Here is an 11,529-nt window from a genome sequence, read left to right as displayed (position 1 = left end):
AGGAAGCAAAGAATGCTTCATGTTTCCACTTAGAATAATTGGTTCTTTCAGTTTAAAAATTTAGGAAGAATTACCTGCTTCCATTAAGCTGAATCCATCCATTTCTAATACCTGCTTTATCCAGGCAGACTGATAGAGGGACTAGTTTCTATCCCAAATGGTCAATGGGTGGGAGGTGGGATACAACCAGAACAGGTGGCATCTGTGAAAAACATGTTCACTCTTTGATAGGTTAAAAGTATGTATAATATATGTAGGGGATGTTTTGTCATGTAAAGTATTATGTGTCACTTTTACGAGAAATGTCAAGCGGTCAAGGTAGTATAAAACGTCAAATGCTACAAACAAGTTTTTTTTTAAGACCAGTCAGTTGAAAAAACATGTCACTCTCTAAAGTCAGACATTGGTCTCTAGATGAAGTGTTGAAAAGCTCAGAGGTAAGACTTTAATTACTCCCAGCCTTCTGGTGTTTCCGACTGCCTCTTGTTTCCCTGCCTTCATAATCAACACAGCCAATCACCAACCTAGACTCCTGCCCTCTTTGAGATAACAAGGTTGTGACGAAATTAATTTCATGACTTTGCTTCTCGCAGGAAAGATATTTCGTCGCCTTGTTTCTTTGAGAAGAGCACAGAAGAAAAAGAGAGATTTTGTTGGATCCGGCACACTTTGAGCAATGTCTGACCTTTCTGTTGACCTCCAGGGCCTGAGAATGTTTGTTTCATGCGTAGGACTTGTAGGTAACATCTTCCTCATCCTTTCCATCTTCCAGACCAGAGTGTCCAACATTAAATCCTTTGAGCTTTTTCTGCTGGGACTCGCTTCAGTCAACCTAGAGGAAATTGTCATCTTAAACGTCTATGATGTTATCATACTTGACACTGTTTCCACCACTACTGGTGCCTGGTGGTGTCACTTGCTAAAGTTCATGACTACCTTTGGTGAAATAGCCAGCATCCTCTTCACCGTCATCATCTGCATCTTCCGCTACCAGAAGCTGAGAGACGTCGACCACAGGGGCAGCCTCCCGATTTGCCTGGACAGCATTGCATCTGCGTGGATGTTGAGTGGAGTTTGCGTGACGCTCTCCACCCTCCTCAGTCTCCCGATGTTTGCCGTTACCTTTCAAGGATCCGTGGAAAACGTGACGGAAAACAGAGGAGGCTGCCCTACCGATTTCTTTCAGTGTGGTGAGAATTACTGTCCTATCTTCAACCGTGTGTACAAATACCTCATCATGCTGCTGTGCCACCTGCTGCCCTTGATCATCGTCACGGTCACCAGCTGCTTGACCATTGTGGTGCTCCTGGGCCGAACAAATACAGTGACACTGGCCAATGATATCATATCCCCCAATCACCACCATGGGAAGAGTCACAGTCTCTTTCGAAGCACGGTGGCCGTGGTGGCAGCCATGGGATTGTTTCAGGTAGACTGGACTCTCTACCTAATCCTTCAGTGGACTTTTAGCCCAAGTGACTGTCCTATTTGGATTGAAATTGAGTTCTTTATCTCAACTTCCTACATGTCTATTAGTCCATATGTGTATGGCATAGGGGGGCACTTGTTTTCTCTTGAGAACTGCAAACATTTGCTTAAGCGTTAAATAAGGTTCGCTCTGAAGTGCTTAATCGTTGCTGAGCTCTTCTTTTTTATTATTATTATGAAATGGTAGTGAGCAAATTAGTATTTGCAGCAGCTCAGTAAAAGCTTTAACCTTCAACTTTGAACCATTAATCCAATAAGTGGATAATGAGATAGATTTACATTTACTGCCGAATTATGCCGCTGCTTAAGGAAAATATTTTCTCTGATTTGCTAGAAAGATTCCGGCCCCTATGTAGTGTATTAAATTTAGTCTAAACTGAGCAGCCTTTCCAAACAGCCCAGCAGGTGGATGCGGTGCAGTTTACCTTAAATGAACTGTGTCTGCCTCTTGCTGGAAGATGCTAACTCAAACAGTGCCTGCTCTTTTAATGCAGCGCTCAATACGGTGCAGAGGCTTTCAGTGCTGTGAACAGAACATTGTGACCTTAGCGTAAATGGAGAGAAGCAAATCCTTACATACAAAGACCCAACATCAAACAGCTGGAGACAGCTTGGATGTTTCTGCACATTACTGACTCTTCAGTGCAAATAGCTATAATGTTTTCATCTAACGGTTCCCTGAAAGCATCAGAGATTAGACTCATTTTGGTGAAATTTGCTCCACATAAATGTCCCAGCGGCCCAGTTAACCTGGTCGAAACTTTGCTAATGCAAGTCACACCTAAACCCAGATATGAAGACATTATCAATGTTTATTCTGTACTGTTGTGTAATCCACTGTATATTAAACATGTACCAATGACTAAAAATGCAACTTTTGTTTGAATTTGGTGACTGGATATACATGCATTGAACTAAATCTTTGTAAGCCTGTTCAGCACCTTTACTCCCAGAATCACAAAGCTTTGTGTATATAAACATGGGTGCTTTGTGATATCAGTAACTTGCATTACATTTTTCTGTCTTTAACTAACATAATAGACATCTGTCTATTATGCAAAATAGACAGACGTCTTGAATTTTATATAATGTTATTCCCTCATCAAAAACATCCTGGAGTGTTGCATTTCCAGGGACAACCATTTGGTGGTGCCTGAACACTTAATCTTACAACCCAAAGCTCCACCTTAGAGATGCAGCTTCCCCACTTAACTCCTTCAGACTAGCAGCACCAATAGCAAACACTTAGTGGAACTGCGCGTCTGCTGAGCTCATCATACGAACTACTTTTCAGTCCAACGCTCCGAACAAATGACACAATGAGAAGCATTGTTGTTGTGATGAGTGTCTGAAAGAACAGGAGATTCTTAAAGACACAGAGGCCCAATTTCAAGGCGTTAAATTGCGAAGTCAAATTTCTGTTAAGCTATGCTTGATATACAGCATTTTTATAATAACTGAAGATGACAGTTATTTGATTGTGTTATAAAATTTAACAATGTGTCTGGAAAATACACAATATCCCCCCTTTAATTTCAATTATCCTTGAAAAAAAAAACCTTGGAGAAAATAAACTTTGAAAAAAACACACGATTCTTATATATAAAGGCTTTTTCTATGAGTAGCATCTCAGATTAAACCAAAATAGAACAAAGTGATCTTATAGGTAATATTTAGCGGAGTAAGTTATTAGTAATATATATAAAAAATGACCTTAAGTCATTGATTGTTAAAGGTAATAAGTGCCATGCCCATGGTTCTACAAATGAGCACGTTCATTATGAAACACTTTCATTAGACGGCACCATTTTGTACCTGGAAAAAGTCTGCACGAAGCAACCAGAGTTGCATTATTTTAGATTAAGAGATAAAGTTATTTCTAACCCTTGTGTGTTGTGTGGTAACCTCGTGTTAACAGGGTTGAACCATAACTTTAGGAAAAAATTGTATCCATATAAGCACTATATGTGTAAAACCATTAAATTATTTTTTTTAAATAACCGTTTGAGACCCAGCTGTATCTTACGTAAGGCACCCAACTTGTTTTGCTGGTATAAGTTGCATTTAGACAACATGTGTTGTCGTCCTCCATTGTAATCCCAAGCCCCTTTAGTACAACTAGACTGAGCAAAAACAAAATGGGGCCCACAAACACACACTGGCTGGGTCAGTGTGTGTACCTACCTGATAGCTAAAACATGTTATTGGGGGTTACAAGTAAAATACATGACTGATGCCTGATGAAGTTTTAGAAAAACAAGAACAATCAACAATACTGTATTTAGTTTCATTAAACAAGGCAGCAGCTGTAGAGCTGATATTAATTTAAAAAATGAATTTATTTACACTCAGTTTTAATACTACTCTACTAAGCGTTTGGATGAATTCTAAATTATTTTCTGTGCTCTTTGATGGTTACATTTATTGGTAGCCTTTTCCTTTTCTAAACATTGTCTTAATAGAACACCTTCAACTTTTGGAGAATATTTATGTGACTTCCTGTTTGATAAGATGGCACAGAAACAGAACTCATCTTAGAAAGATCATTGGTCAAAGCCCAAATACCTTCTATAACTAAATACATCTATCAGGAAGGTAACAAACACTTCCACACGGAAAACTAAAGATGGTTGAGCTCATGTAAGCTCTACACAGCCTGTTGTTTGCTAAACTATAGCTGACTTGAGGAAATCTTCAAGTCAACACTACTAGAAGGAAGTTTATTTTTTGTGTGTTTTATTGTATTTATGGATATTGCATAACAGTAAAATTGCGTAATTTGACGCCTCTGACGCAAAGAACAGTGTTTAATAGTGGCATTATTTTTATGGAGTGTGTTAGCATAAAATATGTCAAAATTAAGACATGCAAAGATAATTCGGTGTTACTCTAGGTGACTGACGGGGTTTTATAATATATTTTATTCTTCTTTAAAATTAACCAAGCAGAAAGAGAATTTGATATTTTCCCAATAAATAAATTAGGTTAATGATTTTTTTTAAAATTATTATTTATTTTTGCTGTATCCGCGCGCCGCCATCTTAATAAACCCCCTAGGCCAATCAGCTTTGACGGCATCTTGTTTAGGCTTAATATTTTAAATTTAATTATGGTGCCAAACGCTGACTCTTTGTGGCAGTTAATTATTTAAGATAGCATGTGAAGGTTTGCGCCTTAGAATTACTTTATAAAATACGTTTGTCTTGTTTTTAGAGGTATTTACACCACGCTACAATGAAGGGACCGGCGGAGTTGTCCAACGGGAGAAGATTGCCCATTGGCTACTGGAGCTCTACTGCTTTGCTGAAAGTGCGACGTCATAGCCCCGGAGCACGGATGTGTGTGTGTGTGTGTGTGTGAGTGAGTGAGTGGGGCAGTGAGGATTGTGTGTGTGTGTGTGTGTGTGTATGTGACTCACAGAGGGTGAGAATGGAGATGAGATCGAAAAGGTTGAAGAAGTAAAGGAAACCCACAGGAAGAGAGGCGAAGTGTCACGCCTTTTTACAGTAAAACCCGGGAAGCAATCAACGCAACTTGCACAGAGTTGTACGTACCGGCTCGCCGACCGGGGAGCGCGAGGTGAGAGAAAAGGGGAAATAGTAAGAACAACCATAATGAGCTCGTGGATGGCGCTGGACTCCCGCTTTCCTCGCTCTGGCGGGTCGGGAATCACGCGCCATTGGAGGGGGTGATACACACCGTGCATGCGCGTTTGGCTCACAGTGGCGTGCACGGGTCGGTCGATGCGAGCACAGCGGCGTGGCTTTCGGCCTCCATTTGCCAGTTTGTGTTTATGTTCGAGGAATTTACCGAGGCTCGTCTTGGCGGCCAAGGCGACACGCAACAGTTGGGGTTTCGCCGCAGACGTCATTGTTGCACGGTGCTTGTTTGACACGAGGTATCGGTGCTGCGCTGGGAGGTGAGGTTTTGACGAAACGTGCAACTTTTCCAACTCTGTGAGCGGCGGAGCGGGCGGCCTTCCTCCCCGCAGCAGCGTGTGAGAAAGAAAGCGCTGTTGTTTAACTACTGATATTAAAAGCCCGACTTCTTCTTTTTTTTAACGGAAAAATACTAACCCCAATATAATTCGTGAGTAAATGTCGTAACCAAGATGGTAGTAACCTGTGTAATCATGTCTTTGCCTTTATTAACACCTTTATTGTGGAGCATTTGCCTGCTGGTGTGATTACACCAGTGTTGGGGGCAGGATAACAACAAGAGCAGGTCACTTTTCTGCTTGATGCCTGCCGTTCACGAAGGTGATTTTATTTTATTTATTTATTTATTTATTTTATTTTTTTTAGGGAATAAAAACAGGCCCGCGTTTTAGCTACGGACTTAGCAGGGTGCCATCAACCAGCCGATTGGTTGGCCAAATAAAATACTTTTTGTTGTCTATTTTAAAGTCTGAAATTTTCGGAATGTAAAAAATAAGTTGTCATTGGACACTTAAAGTATTTATTTCACATCCGGTTGATGGATTTTAATGTAAATATTGTAAATGAAAATGTCGCCGTCGCGTGAAACTCGTGGCCAAATGGACTAAGCCTAGCATCAGAACTAGGTTAAGTTCATTTCCTATATGTTAGCTGTTTTACAAATACAGATTTCACAAATCAAATGGTAGAACTAGTTAACACTGGCTGGTCCCAGAGGAACCCATAGTTTTAACTTTGTCGCCGTACAGTATTTTCCGATGGTGTGAACTAGTCTCTTGTAATGGCTTTGCTGATATGAATGAGTTTTAAAACTTGCAGTTTGAATATTTTTTCTTGTGGGAACACAGCATCTCCAGTTTTGTGCTTAGTTTTCGGGTGTAATGTCTGCACTGTTGGGATGTCAGCCCTATCTACTTCCTGCTTTGTCGTCCACCAACTACCCACCTTGTAGTTAACATTGGCTTATCATGGTAGGGTTGCTTAAGGTTTCTTGAGCTAGTTTCAGTGCCTTGCACATTCTTTGTTGCAATTGAGCTTTTCTGCATTTTGCCACAAACGTATGCAATGCATGTCAATGCTTTGTCGAACCAGCTTTTGCTGCAATTGTAGCAGCCAGTCTTAAAACGGTTTCTCTCTAAAGGCTTTGTACTCTGAGAAACTAAACTGTTCTTCAATGCCAGTCAGATTAGATGGAGAGCATCTTGGGATATTAGTCTCCATGGCTTAGCACAAATTTTGAATGTTATTTTGGATTTGGGGTTGGCCATGCTAGCAACTCCATTGATGCTCAGGATGAATGTTTAGGATCGATAACCTTGTTGAAAAATAAAACCTCCTTTCCTGCTGAAGTAAGCATTCCCACAGCATGATGCTACTGTCGCCATGTTTGACAGTGAAGATGGTGTGTTCAGGGTGATGCATTTCTCATCTATTTTGGACTCATTTGTATATGGTCTCATTTGTAAAACATAAAAAGCACAACCCCTAAGTTCGACCCCTAATTTATTATCATATCATATTTCAGGTTAACTTGGGAAATGTGAATGTTTAGTTTGTCAATATGTCCTTCTGCATTTAGATTTTTTTTTTTATTAGAAGCCTTATCCCTGCCTAATTTTATGTATTTGTGCTGTTGTGAAAACAAGCATTGTGACTTTAGTGTAATATTTTATTCAAAATTTAAATTTCTATTTAACACTGAAACAAATGTATTGAAACTCCGTAACCATACTTTGGCTTCTTCTTTGCTATTCCCAGTTTTTAAACCGCAGCCAGATGCTGCTTCGTTTACAGGTGTCGGCCATATTTGGAGTTTTTGCGACACACTCTCTTCATCACTGTCTATTGACTGAGGTGACAGACAGACAGATTCTCTACCTGACTGTCACGTCTGTCTCTGTTTCCACATAATGGTACGATCCCATATAATCAGGAACCGAAGATAAATGTACGCCACACTTTACTGGTTTCTCTTTTTCGTAAAAACTTTGAAAACCATCTTTTCCTGCTGTTCTATTAACTAAAATCATAATAAAACACATTGAAATTTGTTGTTGTCACCTGACAAATTGTGAAAACTATCAAGAAGTGTGTTTCCTGTCGCGTATGGATAACCTCTGAACAAAGCCATAATATTCCAGTGATTTTATTATCCTTGTTTTTTTTTTTGTTTTTTTTTTTCCAGGAGCCAGATGCAGTGTGATGATCAAAGCTGTTGGTGATGCCTGCCTCAGACTCTGAACTCGCAGCCATGGAGGTCAACCATGAATTGGAGGAAGAGGAGGGCAACTTGCCCGATGTTCCGCTCGCAGACCCCCCTGCTCCCGTTCCTACTTCTCCTCCCTCCTGTTTAACCACTGAAAAGCCCAATTTCGCCACTGACGCCACAACGGAGGGCAAAGCCATCTCCGTGGCAAGCAATGAATGTAGTTCGACTCTTTCTTCACCTGCTGAAGCTAAGCCTGCTGTTACACCCCCTCCAATACTTGAACAGACTTTCGACCAAACCCCTGCTACCTCACAGATACTGTCTGCAACAGACCCCGTAAAAAGCCCAGGAGCAAGCCTGCTTTCCATTTCTGATCCTCCACCATGGGTTCCCACGTTGCCGCCTTCCGTGTTCGGCTGCCAAGACCAAGAAGAAGATTTCCCCGCTGTGCTCACCTTCAAGGGTGTTTCTGTCACGTTGGAGAACAACACCATATGGAAGCAGTTCTGCCAGTGTGGAACCGAGATGATTCTCACTAAGCAGGGTCGCCGCATGTTCCCCTACTGCCGCTATCGCCTGGCCGGTCTGGACCCTAATCGGATGTACAGCCTCGTCCTGTCCATCGTTCCGTCAAGCCCGTTCAGGTATCGGTGGAACACGTCCAGATGGGAGGCCAACGGGCCGACGGAGCACCAGTCTCAGGGCCTGATCCGAGCCTTTCCCCACCACTACTCGCCCTGCCTGGGCTCAGACTGGATGAGCTGCTTGGTGTCGTTCTATAAGCTCAAGCTGACAAATTGCTTCCAAGATCAAGAGGGTCACATGATCCTGCACTCCATGCATCGCTACATTCCTAGGCTTCACATCATTCCGGTTCTGGACGGGGCGACGCCGACAGTCGACAAACCCGTCGTCATGGGACCCGAGAGCATCACCTTCACGTTCCCGCAAACGGAATTCATGGCGGTGACAACTTACCAGAACTTTCGGATCACGCAGCTGAAGATCAACCATAACCCTTTTGCCAAGGGCTTCAGGGAGGACGGGAACAACTCCCGCCTTCAGAGAATCCATCCACCTGCTGTGAGTCCAGAGACCCGAACGAAGCTCCTGAAACCTGCTGAACCCGCTGAGCAACAGGAGGAGGTGATGGATCTGAGGTGAGTTGGCACGGCTCCTCCTGTTATTTCTCTTTGTTATTAAATTAAACATTTTAGACTACTGAAAATGTTTAGAAGAAAAACAGTCTACATGTTTGTGTAAGTGAAAGAGAAGTGACAATTATAATTCAACTCAAGGAATAGGAGTCGATTACATATTATTTTTGTGTGTGTGTGTAATTTTGTGTGTTTATTTTTAATTTGGTATGACTTGTGTATATCTTCATTATCTGTTTTGCTTATGGTTTATTCTGAGGACACAAACATAATTACATGTTAAAGTGACACAATACACCTCTGGAGTTGTTCACAATCCATTAATAATGAGAAGAAGAAGTTAGGGGTAGGCCTAACCCCATGTTTAATAAAATGTTTCAGAAGAAAAAGTGTCAGTTTTGGACATATGTAATCCACTGAATGGGGGGGAAATGTAGTTATGATGATGTTTTTGTAAAACCAAGTTTGACTGAAGAGAGTTTCACCCACTATTGTTTAATTTTGTAAACTTATTTTCATGCACTTTTGAGTGTAGTACAAATCAAATAATGCAATTTGATTCCTAAATGGGGACAGTCCTGCCTTTATTTCATTTTACGTTTGATTTTTCTATAGTTGGATTCAAAATCGCAGCTTCTATCAGAGAACCTGCAGGACATCTTTTGCTTTTAACTTTGTGGTAGTCTTTGGATTTCAAATGTTAAAAAACTGGCCTGATCAGTGCATCGCTACAATATATTGAAATGGTGTTGGATGGCTGTGTTATTAGGTAGTAATCGTACAAGTTGTACCTTAAAATACGGCAGCTTATTCTTGCTCTGAGGAACAAGCAATAGCTTCCACTAACAACAATCTGATGCTGAAACTAATTGCTGTGCAGTAGAAAGTGTTGTGATGGTTATTCCACCTGCTTAGTTAACTGAAAGATTAGATAACCATAGCAGATTTTAATCCATTATAACTACAGTCTGGAATGTACTGACAAAACTAGGGACACCTGCATGTCGCATGCTATTAAAGACTTAAAATATTTCATCACATATGTACCAAAAACCTTGGCAGTTTTAGACTTAATGGTAATCTTTTAATTGGGAGTTTAATGTTGAAAGTGCTCGATGATTTGCAGTGGGTACAACTAATGAAAAATAACAAATCAAGAAAAGGTGGCAGTGACATTTTCTAAACCCGTTCAAACAGCTTCATAACATGTAATTGTATGTGGACGTAGTCAGCGTTCATCAATAGTTTCCCCATCATACTTTGCAGGTGTCGTCAACCTGCAGCCAACCCTTTGAACGCATGGCTCGGGTCATTTTACGTACCGTTTTATTTGCATGGTGTTCATAACCATCTCTTTATTTGTGTAGCGCAAAGAGTCAGGATCCTTCCTCTTCATCTGCAAATGCACAAGAGACCAGACTGGTGCTGAAGCCTATAATGTCCCAACCAGTTGGCGATGGTGATGCATATGTGCCCTGCATCCGGGGCAAACATGCCCTGGGTGAGATCGTTCTCCTCCAGAACCAGTCTGCTGTTGAACCCAAGAAAGACGACACGGCCATTGTTCTTCTGAAGGCAAACTCAGGCTTGAGGAGGCCGCCCAAAGCAAGACCCAATAAGTCCAGCTCCTCAACGGGAACCCCAGTACGATCGATTGGGTTTCGCAAGAGGAGAAGGAGGAAGATCAGGAGTCGTTGGACGATGTACTATGCAAGGACTTGGAGAAGGGCGGCTGCGGCTGCCAAACCGGCCCACAGCCCGTCATTGACTCTGGCCATGCAGCCAGAACTGGACGAAATAGAAGGCCTGCTGTTTGTGTCGTTCACATCGAAGGTAAAACTGCTAATAGGCGCGTGTTTAGAAAGAGTAGACAGTGAGGAGATATTAGCTTGTTGGGTTAAGATTATTCTCCTGAAGGCTTAATTGTTTTATTTGACAGGAAGCTCTTGAGGTTCACGTCAAAGACAAGCTATCAAACGCCTCATCATCAGAAGCCGCCGTTTCCACAGCAGAGCCGATGGAGACGGGTAAGGAATTGAGCAAGCTTTTTTTTTTTTTTTTACCTATGCAAGAAAGGTATGACTTGCTTGTGTAAATGCACTTTTTGTTTTTTTACGTTTCAGCTGTATGATCTATGATTTTATTGTTGATGTAGGAGACTTGTGTGGCGTTTCTGTGGAGGAGAATCCAGAGACGCAAGGGGAGAAAACGGCTCGGTTGGAGTCTCTCCTCCTGGATGACCTGAGTGCTCTCAGACACAGACAGGTCATCCATCCAGTGCTGCAAGAGGGTGAGTTCATCTAAATGCCTAAACAAGCTAAAGTAAGTCCATGTGAATTTATTCACCGGTTGAATCTCTTAATCTGCATCCAGTGGGCTTGAAATTGAGTTCCTTAGACCCAACCAAGGCTGTCGACTTGAAGTATCTGGGTGTTTGTCTGCCACCGCCTCCTTCAACTCTGACACGCCAAACCAGCACACCAACTTCATCGCCTGCTGGTAAGTTAGACAGATTCTGGTTTATTTTTATTTAAGCTAAAGCTCCAAATTTGATTAGAGTCATTTGAAATGTAAGAATGTCTATAAGAATGTCCAGTCGCTGCTTAAAGTGAAAGAAAACCTACATTATTTCCAGATGTGCTAACATTATAACAACTTGACTACAGTTTGAAATTTTTAAGTTTTGTCTCTATATTCTATGGACTCCTTAAATTGTCTCCGAAAGTGGAACATTTTC

The 11,529-nt window shown here is 41.5% G+C and overlaps 2 protein-coding genes across 2 annotated transcripts; both read left to right on the top strand.

The window, feature by feature from the left end:
• Positions 1-607: 607 nt before the first annotated feature.
• LOC103152654 (uncharacterized) lies at positions 608-2,351 on the top strand. Its single transcript, XM_007573209.2, has one exon. It carries the CDS (start codon positions 677-679, stop codon positions 1,604-1,606), a length of 930 nt encoding a protein of 309 aa, XP_007573271.1. The 5' UTR covers positions 608-676; the 3' UTR covers positions 1,607-2,351.
• A 2,754-nt stretch (positions 2,352-5,105) lies between these two features.
• Positions 5,106-11,326, top strand: LOC103152676 (MAX gene-associated protein-like). The gene is made up of 6 exons (XM_016661283.1): positions 5,106-5,407; positions 7,612-8,795; positions 10,160-10,625; positions 10,732-10,819; positions 10,948-11,082; positions 11,166-11,326. The coding sequence occupies exons 2-6, from the start codon at positions 7,648-7,650 to the stop codon at positions 11,324-11,326; spliced, it is 1,998 nt and encodes a 665-aa protein (XP_016516769.1). The 5' UTR covers positions 5,106-5,407; positions 7,612-7,647.
• Positions 11,327-11,529: the final 203 nt, after the last annotated feature.

The sequence above is a fragment of the Poecilia formosa genome, unplaced genomic scaffold (genome assembly GCF_000485575.1).
Source record: "Poecilia formosa unplaced genomic scaffold, Poecilia_formosa-5.1.2 Scaffold321, whole genome shotgun sequence".
Taxonomy (NCBI): Eukaryota; Metazoa; Chordata; class Actinopteri; order Cyprinodontiformes; family Poeciliidae; genus Poecilia; species Poecilia formosa.
Note: the sequence above shows the minus strand (reverse complement) of the source record. Positions and strands in the feature narration are given on the sequence as shown.

Coding starts and splice junctions, on each gene's coding strand:
- LOC103152654 (XM_007573209.2), top strand. CDS start 677: ATGTCTGACCTTTCTGTTGACCTCCAGGGCCTGAGAATGTTTGTTTCA.
- LOC103152676 (XM_016661283.1), top strand. CDS start 7,648: ATGCCTGCCTCAGACTCTGAACTCGCAGCCATGGAGGTCAACCATGAA. Junction 8,796..10,159: donor GAGGAGGTGATGGATCTGAG/GTGAGTTGGCAC, acceptor TTATTTGTGTAG/CGCAAAGAGTCAGGATCCTT. Junction 10,626..10,731: donor TTGTGTCGTTCACATCGAAG/GTAAAACTGCTA, acceptor TTTATTTGACAG/GAAGCTCTTGAGGTTCACGT.